Source organism: Rhinoderma darwinii, chromosome 8 (assembly GCF_050947455.1).
Source record: "Rhinoderma darwinii isolate aRhiDar2 chromosome 8, aRhiDar2.hap1, whole genome shotgun sequence".
NCBI classification, from domain to species: Eukaryota; Metazoa; Chordata; class Amphibia; order Anura; family Rhinodermatidae; genus Rhinoderma; species Rhinoderma darwinii.
In genome coordinates, this window is record NC_134694.1 from 45,982,644 (window position 1) to 46,000,905 (window position 18,262).

At 41.8% G+C, this 18,262-nt stretch overlaps 1 protein-coding gene across 2 annotated transcripts in view; it reads left to right on the forward strand.

Annotated features, from left to right (window-relative positions):
- Window positions 1–18,262, forward strand: part of MSN (moesin) — a 349,029-nt gene that overhangs the window by 157,306 nt on the left and 173,461 nt on the right. The window contains exons 2-3 of one of the 2 annotated variants that reach the window (XM_075835638.1): window positions 5,429–5,503; window positions 6,250–6,333. In XM_075835638.1, the coding sequence (XP_075691753.1) occupies window positions 5,492–5,503; window positions 6,250–6,333 (96 nt within the window). In that variant the 5' untranslated portion in view covers window positions 5,429–5,491. The remainder of the gene's footprint in view (window positions 1–5,428; window positions 5,504–6,249; window positions 6,334–18,262) is intronic. The other variant, XM_075835637.1, reaches the window with a different exon arrangement.

The window sequence follows — 18,262 nt, forward strand, 5'->3', positions numbered from 1 at the left end:
CAAGCATAGTGGGTCTTGGGACTTCGTCAGGACCCACTAGGCTTCCGTCGATGGCATAGCCGGACGCCATTGTTTGGTGTCCGGTTGCCATAGTCCCCATCACCAGCTACACTATCGTGTAGCAGGCTGGCGATTGTGGCTTAACCCCTAAAACGCCGTGATCACTATTGAACACGGCTTTTAAGGGGTTAATCAGCGGGGACACAGCGATCAGTCACCGATGTAGGAGCTGCGGCAGCTGCTGTACGAGACAGCAGCTGTCACAGCTCCTGTATGTGTCGGGAGGACGGCCGAAATGGCCATTACTCCCGCAACGTAATATTCCGTCAATGAGCGCGAAGGTATTGGTTAGAGCGATTAAATATTACGTCGCTGTGCGCGAAGGGATTAAGAACTCTAGGGTGTAACCCATCTGGTCCCAGGTCCTTGTGTACATTTATTTTGTTTCATTTAGCTTGGACCATCTCTACATTAATCCAATTCAATATATCAACTGATATATTAACAGCACTGGCACCGGCTACATCAGCTGCTCTTTCTTCTGTTGTATATACAGCGCTAAAGAACCCATTTACTAACTCTGCCTTCTCTTGATTCCAACTCCCCATTACCGCAATCTAGGGGTCCTACATGTTCAGACCTTGGCTTTTTTGCATTTATATACTTGAAGAATTTTTGGGAATTTGTTTTACTATCCTTGGCCACCTGCCTTTCATTAAGTATTTTTGCTGATTTTATTACCTTTTTAAAAATTTGATGAAGCTCTGTATAATTTACAAGGGCTACAGCTGTACCCTCAGATTTGTATTTTTCAAATGGCCTTTTTTGTCATATATTGCCCTTTTAATTTTGGTCGTTTATACTTGTTACCTATAGGAATTCATTTTGCACTATAATTACCCAAAGTAGATTTGAAAATCTCCCATTTATCATTTGTACTATTATTTGACATTAGTTCTTCCCAGTCCTGAATTGCGGTACTCAACCTGGGGAAATTTGGCCTTATTAAAATTAAGTGTTTTTGCCCTCCCAGCCTTTTTGTTTTTTATAGTATATGTAAAATATACCTATATTATGATCACGGTTACTGAGGTTTTCACAAACCTTGACGTTCCCAGCAAGCTCTGCATTATTAGAAATAACAAGATCCAACAGAGCTTCACCTCTAGTCGGGTCTTCCACAAACTGGCCCATAAAATTTTCCTGCAACAGGTTGAGGAAATGTCTCCCCTTTGCAGTTGAAGCCGAACCATGACACCAATTAATATCCCGGTAATTAAAGTCTCCCATTATCACTACTGTACCCGCCTGTGCAGCCCGCTCCATCTGTTTTATATAGCTGAATTTCCATCTCCTCAGTTATATTGGGGGGGGGGTCTATAGATTACACCAAAACTATTTTTTTCAGTATTTACCTCCCTTTGTAATTCCACCCACAAGGTTTCAACCTCGTCACAATCTTCACCCACTATTGTCTCTTTCACACTCGCCTTCATATCACTTCTCACATACAGACATACACCACCACCTTTGCTATTTGTCCTGTCTTTCCGAAACAGTGTAAAACCCTGTAGATTTACAGCCCAGTCATGTGAAGAGTCTAGCCATGATTCAGCAACACCAACTATATCTATATTTTCTTCCAGTACCATTGCCTCCAGCTTCCCCATTTTGCTTGCTAGACTTCTGGCATTTGTGAACATACACTTTAACTTGCCTTTAAATGTTTCACTTTCATTATCAGAAATGTGATTATTTTACATTATTTGGGCATTTTTATTTTCTTTGCTGTTTTGTAACGAAAGGATCTCCTTATCTTATTGCCTAGTTCTCTCCCTACATTCTGTTTCTCCCCCCCCACCAATATAGTCTGACCACTCTCTAACCTAACTACCCCTTTATTTTCTACATTGACCTCCCTCCACAGCCCTAGTTTAAACACTCCGCCCCCCCAACTAGAATTCTCTCCCCCAGCACAGTGGACCCCTTCCATTTAGGTGCAAATCATCTGCAGAATACAGTTTCTACCCCAATGAAAAGTCAGCCCAGTGCTCTAGGAACCCAAAGCCTTCTCCTCTACACCAAGATTTAAGCCATGCATTTAACTCCCTGAGCTCCCGCTATCTTTCCTGTGAGGCGCATGGCACATGCAGTATTCCTGAGAATACTACCTTGGAGGTCCTTCCCTTCAGCTTGTAGCCTAGTTCTTTAAAATTATTCTTAAGGCTCCTCCACCTACCATTTATTCTGTCGTTGGTACCCACATGGACCACGACAGCTGCATCATCACCATCCCCTTCCAGCAATTTGTCCACCCGTTCCACCACATGCCGAACCCTGGCACCAGGGAGACCGCAAACCATTCGGTTGAGGCAGTCTTGGTGACAAATTATTCTATCCGTCTTCCTGATTATAGAATCCCCTACAACTATCAATTGTCTTGCCTTACCTGCATTACCATCCCGCCAACTACTAGTTTGGCTGTTCTCCTGGCTGTTAGGGAGATCAGTATCCACTAAGGCTGCCATTTCTGAGACCGACACCCTTGCATCATCACCCAACTTGGCAATTTTGCTTGGAATATCAGAAACCGGATTGGCCTTCCTTTTCTTGGACCCCTTTCTACTGCCCCTAACTACATTAAACCAGCTACTTGCCTGATCCTGCTGACCCATGTCTTCACCCTCCAGCATGCTCTTTTCAAGATTGTCTATCGTCCTCAGTGTTGCATTCTGCTCCTCCAGATCTCTAATGTGAGCTTCCAGTTGACCAACATGCTCACATCTGCTACAGAGGTATGCACCCTGGAACTCCAGCTCCAGTCGTGCATACATATGGCAAACTGTGCACTGAAGTAAACCTCCAATCCAATCTTGCTGTCCATTATCCCAGTTACAAAAAAACAGTGAACAGTTGAAAAAGTTAAAGTAGAGAGTACTTACAAGGGCTTTTACTCTTTTTAACTCCGGTTTTATAACACCACTTCACCAAGCTCAGAACAGAGCTAGCTCAGACGGAGTTCTGCAGGCTAATTTATATCACCTGAGTGCAATTAACCTCTCCCCCCTAGTCAGCTGCTCAGCAGGAAGGAAGCTGCAAAGAAAAAAAGGTTTTTAAATTGTCAGTTTTTGCAAGTTTCTATTTCCAAGCACTCAATTCAGTTATCTCACACAGAACACAGCAACACAATCCGGTTTTATAACTCCACTTATATCACAAGCCACTTAATTCACCAAGCTCAGAACAGACTAAAGCTAAGACATTTATGGCATATCCACAAAATATGCCATAAATGTCTGATACAGTTAGAACCTGCATCTGTTAGACATTTATAACATACCCTTGGGATATTCCATAATATCTTAGATGGGAATGCCCCTTAACTCATATATACTCTAACGATAATGAGATTATTCTTCCGATCTTGTCCCAGGCTATACAGCAAAGCTGACAATGGGATAAAGTAAGCGAAATCTGATTTCAACTGCTCTAAAATTTCTCATATGGGCCAACCTTAGGGGAGAGGGAGCAAGTTTGAATAAATTAAGATTCATGTGATGTAAAATTGCTGCAGAAATCTGAGTGACAACAATACAGTAGTTATTTATTTTTCGTGAAATTAAATTTTAGTGTTGTCATGGAAGACAGATTCCCTGTATTCTTAAGAAATTAATAGCATTTTGTAAATGTATATACTTAAGAGTTAACTGGTGTTTGGCACGGCTGCTAAGTGGTGTGCAAAGAAATGAGTGACTCCAAGTTAAAGAGGCCTCAGGAATGTACTTGCTCATAGCTGTACCAGGCTTCCACCAGACTCCTGGCTGCAGGTGGAGGAGGGGATTGTGCTCTTATTACCGCAATCGGATTCCTATGTCAAAACTACCTACAAGGGGGCTGTGTGGCACTACCTACACGGGGGCTCTGTGGCACTATGTACAGAGGGCATTAACATCTGGGATTGCTGTCTGAATTGCTGAGAAATTAGCCAAAGCTACAGTACATTGTTCAATGGTTGTGAGGACATGGTAGCAAGTAAAAAATAGCAGAGAAAAATAGCAGAAACCAATGCAAAGAAGCTGAGGGATCAGATAAAGCTCTCTATACTCTGAAATCAAGAGAAAATGGAGACTGGGCGATCATGTTTCCTTCCTGTGGCTGTTTTTAGTGGGTTGGGACAAAAAAAATTGACAAATGAAATTCATCCGTTTTTAAAACAAACGGTGAAAAACTGATGTGCAAAACAGGTTACAATCAGCCGTAAAAAATGGAAACACGGAACGGATGCAAAACGGCCGTTTTTATTGGCCGACACTCGGGCCCTCTCATTTGGATAGAGCCTTAGACTTGCGCTTTACCCCATATTGTCAGTAGGGGAAAATAGCAGTGGAAAACCGCCTAATGTGTAAAAAGAGATGTCCTAGTTGAACATAGCCATTCAGCCCTAATATCTGTATATTTATCAAGCAGCTTAGCTGTTTATATAACTCCCATAGTAAAGAATGGCGAGAGTCTTGCACATATGCAGCAACCTATCCTCCATTTATCTGCTGCCTCACTGAACAGGAGTTTGGATCTTGATATGAGTGCAGTCCTAGAGTCCTATTTAGGGCATATCTTGTGGATGTGCCATAACTGCCTTTGCTAGGAATAACTCTTTAAGAAAATAGTCACGAAAGGAGAAGAAACTTACAGAAAAAGTAAGAGCAAAGAAAAAAAAAAGGCTTTAATTAAAGAACTATTATTTTTTTTGTTCTACTGAAGACTGACATTTTAAATGGTATTGTTTGACTTTCTTTAAAAATGCTTTATAGGGCTGTATGACATATACCAACACTCTCTATCCATTCAAATATGAATCAAATCAACCTCTATTGCCTAGGAAAATTATAGACATATATCTGAAAACCACACTTAACAAATTCAATAAAAACATTTAGAAAAATAATCAGGACTAGAACTCGTACTTTTCTGAATACTTAATCTGCTGCCCCCTATAATTAATATATTCAAGTACAAACCAATATCTACTCGTTCTTATCACAAATCATACATGGATGAACATGTAATGGTGAATTCAGGCATTGTAGATTTTCGGTCTGGATTCTGCATCGAAAATCTGTGACACCTTACTTGTACAACACATGTAGATGGGTTTTTTAAAATAATATCGATACGTAGCAGAATTTTTCGTGGAATTAAATTTTCAAATCCACAGTATGTAAATTTTTAGCCGAATTCACTCTTTTTCAATACATCGGGGGAAATCCACTCTAAAATCTGCCACAAACATGCGATTCAAGTTTGCGGCAGAAAAACCTGCCACATCTGAACTGATCGGTAATTAATAAAGAAATAAATGGAAGTATAAGGCAATGTAGTAATTTCTCAGACTATTCCCCCTAGTTCAGAGCTCATTGTTGTTTTACAGGAAACATATTAGACATTTTATTGAAGATAATGTCATTGACATTGCTCAAAAACAACTCAAGGCATGACGATATTGGTAAATATACCTGCTTACTTTTTTTTTTTTTTCCTTTAATTAAAGCTGCCTATAATCTAAGGAGCTGTGGCGAAATGAGAATATTCCAACTGTGCAAATTTCACAGAGGTCACAACTGATTACACGAAAGAGACTGGCAGTTTACTTTGTCTATTTCTTTAGGTATTGCTTCCACATGTGCTCTGTGGCAAAAGTTTTAATGAGATGTGTCTACCGTAAACCAGTTCAAATCATGCCGGGTTTCATTGTTGGTTTAGGTGGTTAAACGCCTTAATGACTGTCAATATGGCTTTTTTCAACTCTCATTAAGGGGCCTTATGCCATAGTTTTGCCTTATTACTGTGCTGTGGTATAAGCTATGGTGTACTCTGATCCTGACTGTTTAACCCCTTAGATGTCGTAGTCCATTAATCCCCCATCGGCAACCCAGCCTGCAGCATTCAGTGGCCTCCATTGCTGGATCTTCACTCTCCTGAAGCAGGGGCATGTATTGGTTGAGGCCACCAGTATAGTCACATCACTGCATTCCACAGTGGAAGATGACTGCCAGTCTGCCGTGACAAATCATTTTTGTTTTCATGTGCAGGAACTTGTTCCGTTAGGAGATATAAAATATAAATATTCATGATTTAGTAGATGAGTACCTAAAGCTCAGTACTCTTCACTAGAACCTATCCTAGAAATAGTGAATATTGTGAAGTATTTACGTATTACATTAGCTAATCATGACAACATTTTCTTGTTAGATCAGCGTACGTGTGACCACAATGGATGCAGAGCTGGAGTTTGCCATCCAGCCGAACACCACCGGAAAACAACTATTTGACCAGGTAAGCAACAATGAATTAGAGCTGTACAGCAATATTGAGGAATTTATTTAAAGGGAGCATGTCTGCAGCCTTACACTGGCCTCTCTAAGGGCAGCATAAAGTAGTGACAGACATTCTGCTTTCAGCGCTCTGTCATTTGTATGAATCTTATGTGATTTTAGTCAGTGTAAACAAAATCTGCCGCTCCTGCCTTTGCTGATTGACCACTTTATGACTATGACATAGTGCATAGGGACAAAGCTGTCAAAAGTGAACTGGTCATGTGCTCCACCTTGACCACTAATTATTGCCCCCAAGTCTATGCATAGTCTCTATGCATTTCTTGACTAGGAGTCCAGTACAAACCTCTCTTAAAGCCCTGCCTCCTCCCACCATGGGATTGTCCTTCTTTTAGACGCCCACAACCATCCTGTAGGCTGAACCTCCAGATGATTGGTAGGTAGACTGGAGAAGCGGCCAAGACAAATTGGGAAGGGATGCCCAGTAAAAAAAAAAACTGTTTTAGTTACTATGAGATTATCTGTCAGGGAACATAGAATTGGGCAAGTTAAAATCTCCCTGATATCCCCAACACCATGGCAGTTTGTTGGTGGGCAGTTTACTGGTTCCTGACTGCTTAGGGTGCGTTCACATCAGCGTTCGGTTCCGTTGATGGGCTCCGTCCAACATTTCTGTCAGGGGAACCCATCAATCTGTCTCTGGTCCGTAAGGTTTCAGTTTTTTTGACGGAATCAATAGCGCAGTAGACGAAAAGGAGACAAATGGAAACCATTAGCAATGGACACTTTGCCATTGAAATCAACAGTAATTCTAACGCAAAGCTGTGGTTTCCGTTTGCCTTTCCGTTGATGGGTTCCCCTGACAGAAAGGTCGGACAGAACCCATCAACGAAACCTAATGCTGATGTGAAAACACCCTAAGCAGTCAGGAACCAGTAAACTGCCCACCAACAAATTGCCATGGTGGTGGGGATATCAGGGAGATTTTAACTTGCCCAATTCTAGGGGTCTGACGGAACCAGCAACGGAACCTCACCCTGATGTGAACAGGCCCTTACTGTGTTTTTACAGCCAGAGGTTAGAGTCTCTCTGAAGTCCTCCTTATAGCATTATTACAGCGGCACTTCAGAAAGTGTGCACGCCTAATCCTGTGCGCACAGCCCTGTGTCCCGGCTATTGTCAACAGCACTGGGCAGAGATCAGAGACCAATCTGTGTGGTGCCTGATTATGTGATCGCTGTGAGAACCTATCCCATCTGTATTTGTTTTGAAAACTTCTGGCTGCAAGTATCCTGCCTCTTTTCCTCTCCTCACACCGTGTTTACGTATGAGGAGAAGAGAGAATCACTGCCAGGAGAATAGTGTTATAAAAAATAAAGTGTTGGGGTGCGTTCACATACATCAGTTGCATCAGCATCCGTTTTCTGTCTTTTGTCTCCAGTGATTACAACTGATGTAAAAATATATCAGTTGCCAACAGGCTTTTTCACAATTTTCAATACAAAACCATCAGCTGGGATCGGTTTTCGTTAGTTGTCGTCAGTTTTTCCAGTACATCCCTCATGACCGCACCACAGGCGGTTGCCCTATTGACCTCTATAGGGACAGAAAGACAGAGGTTAAAAGGCCCATCCCACCACCCACTTGCCAGTGTTCTTCTCTCTCTCCTGACTCGGGCAGGGGGCGAGATCGGGGAGTCCGTGCACTCTCCCTTCTATTCGCCTGATGTGCCTAGGCTAATTACCTCTCTAACGAGAGGTCCCTTAGCTTCCCAACCAAAGCACCTACCTTAGGAATCCTAGACGGGGTTCCCGTAGTGTGCAGGGTTCGGGATTCCCAAGCCAGGCTTCGGCCGGGGATGCTAGACCATTAGAGGACCGGGAGCTCCATAAGGTTGCTAGCGCCGGTGATATCCTCGTGAGCTCATGGAGTAGCCGCGACCGGAAATTATGCCGGGTCACTTCCGGTCCGCGGCCATCTTGGAAGGCGGGAAATTCAAAACGCCCGCATTTAAAGGGACCTGCACAGGTATGTAGTTAGAGCTAATACCTCTAATGTGGAATTATATATACAGCCTTAAAGCACATATCTTGTTAAATTGGATATTGCATTTGCCTGTTGCTTGTTGCGGTGATGGAACTACCTCGTTCTCACAGAATTCCATATATGTCCCAGGGTCATGTCAGTCTCACCCTTGGGGTAAGGGTTACGATTCCGTATGTAAGTAAACCTTACTTTACCTGCCTTTGTTTTCTCTAGGATAAAGATTCCTCTCATAGACAAACTGACCCTAAAAAGAAGGTTAAAAAATGTGCGACTTGTGGGAAAAAACTGCTAGTGTCACATAAGAGACCGTTGTGTCAAGACTGTATTGCAAAACTGCTAAAAAAGGAACAGCTTACGTTTATGTCTGAACTTAGGGCTATGATTCGCGAGGAAGTGAGTCAGTCAGTAGCCTCCCTCGCCCCTCCTCAAGAAACTCCGTCACACTCCCAGGCAAAAAGTCCACAGACTGAAGTGGAACAAAAATGGTGCCCGCCATCTCTGGGGACTGACTCTGAGCAGGAGTGTTATTACTTATCGGAGGATTAATTAGAAGGAGAGGAACTCTTACATTCAACCTCATCTGCACAGAAGAAAAAAATTCTTCTTCTGAGATGTCCGATACTTTAATCCAAGCAATACGGGAGGATTGTTTGGGGGCCTGACGGAGAGGAAAACAAAGATTTTTCCGATAAATGAGAATGCCAAGAAAATGGTGACGATGGAATGGGAGCACTCCGAAAAAAGATTCTTCATTTCAAGAGAATTTAAAAACCGACTTCTCTTTGATCCAGAAGACACGAAACCTTGGGATGACACCCCAAAAGTTGATGTTCCAGTGACTAGGGTTGCTAAAAAAAAACGCAATCCCCTTCGAAGAGTCTTCTCAGTTAAAGTACACCATGGACCAGAAGGCAGACTGACTTCTGAAAACAGCTTGGGAATCTTCATCCGCTTTAATCTCTACAAATATCACAACCACATCTGTAGCAAGATCAATGTTTATTTGGTTAAACCAACTGGAGACCCATTTAATGATGAAAACATCAAGAGAAGATATATTAGAATCTCTACCCTTACTAAAAATGGCAACCTGATTCTTGGTAGACTCATCAGCCGAATCCATTAGATTTCCTGCCAGGAATGGGGCTCTCTCAAATGCTGCTAGAAGAGCACTGTGGCTCAAGATGTGGTCAGGAGACACAGTCTAAAAACAAACTGTTCCATCCCGTTTACAGGATCTCTGATGTTTGGCCCTCTCCTGGATAACATGCTGGAAAGCGCAACTGATAGGAAGACGGGATTTCCAAAAGGAAAACCTAAAAAACCCCCTCAGCTCCGTAAGTTTAGCCAATAGAGGGAAGCTGGAGTTACCCCAAGGGGGGAAGGAGTCGAGGATATCTCCTCAACCCCAATAACTAATTTCAGCCCTCAAAGCAATGACGCCAGGAGTGTAGAAGGAAGACTCCTACATTTTTATTCCAAGTAAACCAGAATAACCCAGAAACCTTGGGTTCTACAAATTATAGAAGAAGGGTACAAAATAGAATTCTCCTCCATTCCTCCAGAGAAATTTCTATTAACTGAGTACCGATCAAGAGATCTTCATCAAATCCTCCTCCTGGACATCCAGAAACTGCTACAGTTAAAAGGGATTGCTCCAGTACCCCACAACGTAAGATTCAAGGGTGACTTTTCAAAAATCTTCTTTTTCAAGCAACCAAACGGTTCTTACAGGACAATAATCAACCTGAAATTACTGAACAAATGGGTGAAATATAGCAAGTTCAAAATTGAGTCTATCAGATAGACTATTCCTCTAATAAGGAAAGTAGCATCAATGTGTATGATAGATTTAAAGGATACGTACTATCACGTCCCTATCCATCCCGTTTACCAGAGATTCCTCAGATTTGCGATTCAGAACGGTCCTTCCGTTCTCAACTTCCAATTTGTCTGCCCTTCGGCATTTCCTCCGCCCCCAGAATTTTTACAAAAATGATGCCAGAGATTATGGCATTCTTAAGAAGTCAAAGCATAGTGATTATCCCATATCTAGATGATTTCCTGCTGAGAGCAGATATTCCGTCTATCCTATACCGCCATCGGGTACAGGTTCTTTCCCTACTACAGGAATTGGGATGCAAAATCAACTTCGAGAAGTCCAGTCTTCCTCCCCAAAAACTGAAGATCTTCATAGGAGTGCTGTTGGACTCCTCCCTTCAACATTCCTTCCTCACAAGGGAGAAACAAATACTTCTACTGACCGAAGTGAGGTCATTTTGGGGAAAAATTACCTGTTCCATAAGGGAAGGTTTGGGGATGTTGGGATTCCTGACATCTTGCATCCAATCCAATCCATTCCATGGAGTCAATTTCACTCCAGACCCTTACAGAATCTGATCCTGTCCCAGTGGGATCGAAAACAGGACTCCTTGAATTCAAGAATTCAGATTCCCTCTCTGTACAAATTTTCAGTTGGGCAAAGAAAATGTCCTATCTGTCTCTGCGGTCTACCTAAAAGGCTCAGTTAACCTATCGGCAGACTTCCTAAGTCGGGAAAAAGTAGACCCCCGGAGAATGGTCCCTGAACCAGGAAATTTTCAGTCCTTAACCCGAAGGTGGGTTTATCTCCAAATAGACCTATTTGCCACAAGGAAAAACTCCCAGGTAGAGACCTTCTTCTCCCTAAATCTCAAAGACAACCCATTGGGGGTAGATGCATTATCCCATCCCTGGGACATGGATCTGGCCTATGCCTTTCCTCTGTTTCCTCTACTACCGGTGGTATAAAGAAAAATCCAGGAAGATTTGACAAAACTTCTCATCAGTCTTCCCTATTGGCCAAAAAGAAGCTGGTTTCCAATCCTAAAGTACCTAGCATTGGAAGACCCTATCATGCTCCCAGTCAAGAAGAACCTTGTCTCTCAGGGTCCCTTATTCTTTCAAGGAATAGAAACTCTGAAGTTACATAGTTACATAGTTTGTACGGTTGAAAAAATACACATGTCCATCAAGTTCAATCAATGGATGGGAAAGGGGAAGTAAAAAAATTCTACACATAGGAGCTAATATTTTTTTGTTCTAGGAAATTATCTAAGCCTTTTTTAAAGCCATCTACTGTCCCTGCTGTGGCCAGCTCCTGCGGTAGGCTATTCCATAAATTCACCGTTCTCACAGTAAAGAAGGCCTGTCGCCTCTGCAGGTTGAACCTTTCTTTTTCCCAACGGAGGGAGTGCCCCCTTGTTTTTTGAGGGGGTTTTACATGGAACAGGATTTCGCCATATTTTTTGTATGTGCCATTCATATATTTGTATAAGTTAATCATGTCCCCCCCTTAGCCGTCTTTTCTCAAAGCTTTACAGGTTTAGTTCTTTTAATCTTTCCTCATAACTTAGATTCTCCATGCCCCTTATTAGCTTCGTTGCTCTTCTTTGTATTTTTTCAACTCCAGGGCATACTTTCTATGACCTGCATATTCTAGATGAGGCCTCACTAATGCTTTGTAAAGTGGTAATATTACATCCCTGTCCCGCGAGTCAATGCCTCTTTTGATACACGACAATATTTTGCTGGCCTTTGAAGCAGCTGATTGACACTGCATGCTGTTATTTAATTTATGATTTACAAGTACATCCAGATCCTTCTTAACAAGTGACTCCCCCAGTGTAGCTCCCCCTAGGACATATGATGCGTGCAGGTTGTTCGTACCCAGGTGCATAACTTTACATTTATCTACATTAAACTTAATTTGCCAAGTGGACGCCCAAACACTCAGTTTGTTTAAATCTGCCTGCAATTCACAAACCTCTTCCATAGTCTGAACTATATTGCATAGCTTGGTGTAATCTGCAAAAATAGAAATAGTGCTATTAATCCCATCCTCTATATCATTAATAAATAAGTTGAATAATAGGGGTCCCAGCACTGAACCCTGGGGTACACCACTTATAACTGGGGACCATTCAGAGTAGGAATCATTGACCACAACTCTCTCGATACGGTCCTTGAGCCAATTCTCAATCCAATTACAAACTATACTTTCTAAACCTATAGTCCTTAATTTACCCATTAGACTTCTATGAGGGACAGTGTCAAATGCCTTTGCAAAGTTCAAAAACACTATATCCACAGCGGCCCCTCTGTCTAGGCTTCTGCTTACCTCTTCATAAAAACAAATCAGGTTGGTTTGACAGCTTCTGTCCTTTGTAAAACCGTGCTGGCTGTCACTTATAATACTATTTATTGTCACATAATTCTGTATATAGTCCCTCAATAGCCCCTCAAAAATTTTCCCCACAATTGATGTTAAGCTTACTGGTCTATAATTACCCGGCGAAGACCTAGAGCCCTTTTTGAAAATAGGCACCACATTTGCCCTGCGCCAGTCTCTTGGCACCATACCAGTCATGAGAGACTCTCTAAATATTATGAAGAGGGGGACAGAAATAACTGAACTAAGCTCTTTAAGAACTCTAGGGTGTAACCCATCTGGTCCTGGGGCCTTGTGTACATTTGTTTTATTTAATTTAGCTTGCACCATATCTACATTCATCCAATTCAGTATATCTACTGATATATTAACAGCTGCTCCTTCTTCTGTTGTATATACAGAGTAGTATTGTCACATAACCCATTTTGTAACTCTGCCTTCTCTTGATTCCCTGTGACCAACTCCCCATTACCACTATCTAAGGGTCCTACATGTTCAGACCTTGGCTTTTTTGCATTTATATGCTTGAAAAATTTTTTAGGATTTGTTTTACTATCCTTGGCCACCTGCCTTTCATTTTGTATTTTTGCTGATTTTATCTTTTTACAGATTTTATTAAGCTCTTTATATTTTACAAAGGCTACAGCTGTACCCTCAGATTTGTATTTTTTAAATGCCCTTTTTTTGTCACGTATTGCCCTTTTTACAGAAGGTGTAAGCCATGTGGGGTTTAATTTTAGTCGTTTATACAGGGTGGGCCATTTATATGGATACACCTAAATAAAATGGGAATGGTTGGTGATATTAACTTCCTGTTTGTGGCACATTAATATATGGGAGGGGGGAAAACTTTTCAAGCTGGGTGTTGACCATGGTGGCCATTTTGAAGTCGGCCATTTTGTATCCAACTTTAGTTTTTTCAATGGGAAGAGGGTCATGTGACACATCAAACTTATCGAGAATTTCACAAGAAAAACAATGGTACTATTACACTACCGTTCAAAAGTTTGGGGTCACTCTGACAATTTTGTGTTTTCCATGAAAACTCGCACTTATATTTATCAAATGAGTTGCAAAATGACTAGAAAATATAGTCAAGACATTGGCAAGGTTAGGAATAATGATTTTTATTTGAAATAATAATTTTCTCCTTCAAACTTTGCTTTCATCAAAGAATGCTCCATTTGCAGCAATTACAGCATTGCAGACCTTTGGCATTCTAGCTGTTAATTTGCTGGGGTAATCGGGAGAAATTTCACCCCATGCTTCCAGAAGCCCCTCTCACAAGTTGGATTGGCTTGAAGGGCACTTCTTGCGTACCATACGGTCAAGCTGCTCCCACAACAGCTCTATGGGGTTGAGATCTGGTGACTGCGCTGGCCACTCCATTACAGATAGAATACCAGCTGCCTGTTCTTCCCTAAATAGTTCTTGCATAATTTGGAGGTGTGCTTTGGGTCATTGTCCTGTTGTAGGATGAAATTGGCTCCAATCAAGCGCTGTCCACAGGGTATGGCATGGCTTTGCAAAATTGAGTGATTTCCTTCCTTATTCAAAATCCCTTTTACCTTGTACAATTCTCCCACTTTACCAGCACCAAAGCAACCCCAGCCCATCACATTACCTCCACCATGCTTGACAGATGGCGTCAAGCACTCGTCCAGCATCTTTTCAGTTGTTCTGCGTCTCACAAATGTTCTTCTGTGTGATCCAAACACCTCAAACTTCGATTCGTCTGTCCAATCTTCCTCTGTCCAATGTCTGTGTGCTTTTGACCATATTAATCTTTTCCTTTTATTAGCCAGTCTCAGATATGGCTTTTTCTTTGCCACTCTGCCCTGAAGGCCAGCATCCCGGAGTCGCCTCTTCACTGTAGACGTTGACACTGGCGTTTTGCGGGTACTATTTAATGAAGCTGCCAGTTGAGGACCTGTGAGGCGTCTATTTCTCAAACTAGAGACTCTAATGTACTTGTGTTGTTGCTCAGTTGTGCAGCGGGGCCTCCCACTTCTCTTTCTACTCTGGCTAGAGCCTGTTTGGGCTGTCATTTGAAGGGAGTAGTGCACACCGTTGTAGGAAATCTTCAGTTTCTTGGCAATTTCTCGCATGGAATAGCCTTCATTTCTAAGAACAAGAATAGACTGTCGAGTTTCACATGAAAGCTCTCTTTTTCTAGCCATTTTGAGAATTTAATCGAACCCACCAATGTAATGCTCCAGATTCTCAACTAGCTCAATGGAAGGTCCGTTTTATAGCTCCTCTAAACAGCAAAACTGTTTACAGCGGTGCTAACATAATTGCACAAGGGTTTTCAAGTGTTTTCTAATCATCCATTAGCCTTTTAACACAGTTAGCAAATACAATGTACCATTAGAACACTGGAGTGATGGTTGCTGGAAATTGGACTCTATACACCTATGTAGATATTGCGTTAAAAAACAGACGTTTGCAGCTAGAATAGTCATTTAGCACATTAACAATGTATAGAGTGTATTTTTGATTAATTTAATGTTATCTTCATTGAAAAAAACTGTGCTCTTCTTTCAAAAATAAGGAAATTTCTAAATGACCCTAAACTTTTGAACGATTGTGTGTGTGTGGGTGTATGTATGTATGTATGTATATATATATATATATGTGTGTGTGTATATGTATATAGATTTATATATAACAAAAAGACAAGAACATGGAAGCCGCACTCGCAAAATAAAGGTACGTTTATTCACCCAACAACTGCAACGTTTCACTTCCTCAATGGAGGAAATGCTTCCATTGAGGAAGTGAAACGTTGCAGTTGTTGGGTGAATAAACGTCACTTTTTTTCGTGAGTGCTGCTTCCATGCGTTTATCTTTTTGTTATACATCATATGGGGAGAAGTCAATCCTATCATTTGAAGCTTAGCACTGACCATTTATTTGGTAATTTGCACTTGTGCTGCTCCTACCTGCCTTATATATATATATATATATATATATATATATATATAGTGTGTGTGTATATATAGTGTGTGTGTGTAATATATATAGGAGTCCTGATAACAAGTGCGCGGGGTCAGGATGATGCGATGTGGCCGGTGCTGCACTAATGAGCGTCGGCAATAAAGACCGAACATGGCGGGCGCACAAGGGTATATATATACACGTGTATATATACGTATATATATATACTGGTATCGTGACATCCCTAGTGTGTGTGTGTGTGTGTGTGTGTGTGTGTGTGTATATATATATATATATATATATATGTGTGTGTGTGTGCTTTATATATGTGTATATACATATTTGCGTGTGTATGTGTATGTGTATATATATATATATATATATATATATAATTCTCTATGGGGTTTAGGTCAGGCAAATTTACTGGCCAATCATTTACAGTGATAATGTGGTTATTAAACCAGGTATTGGTACTTTTGGCAGTGTGGGCAGGTGCCAAGTCCTGCTGGAAAGTTAAATCGGCATCTCCATAAAGCTTATCAGCAGAGGGAAGCATGAAGTGCTCTAAAATTTCCTGGTAGACGGCTGCGTTGACTCTGGACTTGATATAACACAAGTGGACCAACACTGTTCTCAGTGGTCCAAAGTCCTGTTTTCAGATGAAAGTAAATTTTGCATTTCATTTGGAAATCAAGGTCCCAGAGTCCGGAGGAAGAGTGGTGAGGCATCAATCCAAGTTGCTAGCGGTCCAGTGTGAAGTTTCCACAGTCAGTGATGGTTTGGGGAGCCATGTCATCTGCTGGTGTTGTTCCTATATAATATGAGTTTCACTTTTTGAATTGAATTACTGAAGTAAATCAACTTTTTAATGATATTCTAATTCATTGAGAAGTGTGTGTGCGCGTCTGTATATATGTATGTATGTGTGTGTGTGTATGTGTATATATATATATATATATATATATATGTGTACATATCGGTTTTGTATATATAAAAATTTATAAAAAATATATGTAATTTTGATTAGTCTGCGTTAGTGACGTTATCGCGATGGCGTTATATAACGTCGAGGCATACGCCATGCTGTGGCCAGAATCTGAGATCACATCAGAGATGGCGTTGGAGATGGAACCTTTTTAGGCAATGACAATATTGGTATCTCTTCAGGTTAGTCTTCATGGGACATTATCCCTGACTAAGTTCACACTGCAGAAAATGGCAGCGCAGAGCCTAGTTGTACTGTAGCACAACACAGCATGGTCCCTCCAGTTCAGGCTCTCGTATGGGCACCTGCACCATCTTTTGGTCCAAGAATCCACACATTTACATGCAGTATATAAGGCAGAAACATTCATCCACCCATGCCAAAGATTGGATGACCACCAACTTGCCTGAATTAACAAAAAATAACTTTGGGGCTCATCCTAAATATGGGTATTGTTAAAAAGCCCTCCATAAGATGATACTGGTCAACAAAACCCGTCCAAGCCACCCCAATGTATTCTGCAGTAATATCCAGGTATCGTTATGAAACTCACAGGCCCCCCCCCCCCCAAGTACTGATGCAAACTGTGTGATCGGTTATTCAAAATAAAACCACTAATTGCTTCAATAATTAATTTCTGTAAATTTTACACCCCGGAGCAGAATGTTAGTGTGGACGAATCCATCCTGAACTTCCATGGAAGACTTAGCTTTCGCAATTATCTATCCTCCAAAAGGGCAAGATATGGCATTAGGCTGTACAAGTTATGTGAAAGCGGATCAGGATATACTACTGCCTTCAGGATTTATGAAGGGCGGGACAGATCAATAGATGTTCCAGGATGCCCCCCTGATCTTTTCACCAGCATTAAGATCGTGTGGGAGATAATGCAGCCTCTGCTTCACAAGTGGTACCACCTGTACTGTGATAATTTATATTCTAGTGTGTGGTACCATGCACAAAAAACAAATTACTTTTTCCGCAGCAATTAGTGAGGACGTGCATGGTAAATGGGGAGTTCTGTGCTTTTGCATGTGAGGACTTTCTGGCCGTGAAGTACAGGGATCGCAATGATGTTTATATGTGAAGCAGAATTCATTCCGCTGTGGCATTGAGAGAAAGAGAGGCATCATCGAACATGCACAAACCAGTGAGCGTGTCCAAATACATCAAGTACATGGGGGGGGGGTGGATTTAACCCCTTCCCGCTCCTGGACGTACTATTAGGTCATGGCAGCTGTATCGTTCGCGCTCCATGACCTAATAGTACGTCTCGGGAGTAACGGCCGTTTCAGCCGTCCTCCCGACACATACAGGAGCTGTGACAGCTGCTGTCTCGTACAGCAGCTGTCACATCTCCTACAGCGGTGACCGATCGCTGTGTCCCCGCTCATTAACCCCTTAAAAGCTGCGTTCTATAGAGATCGCAGCTTTTTAGGGGTTAAGCTGCCATCGCCGGCCTGCTACACGATAGCGGCCGGCGATGGTGTCTATGGCAACCGGACACCAAACAATGGCGTCCGACTATGCCATAGACTGAAGCCTAGTGGGTCCTGACAACGTCAGGACCCACTATGCTTGCTGTCAGTGAGTAGCTGACAGTTCTAATACAGTGCAGTGTATTAGAATAGCGATCAGGGCCTCCTGCCCTCAAGTCCCCTAGTGGGACAAAGTAATACAGTAAAAACAAAGTTAAAAAAAGATGTGTAAAAATAAGAAAATAAAAGTATTAAAAGTAAAAATCCCCCT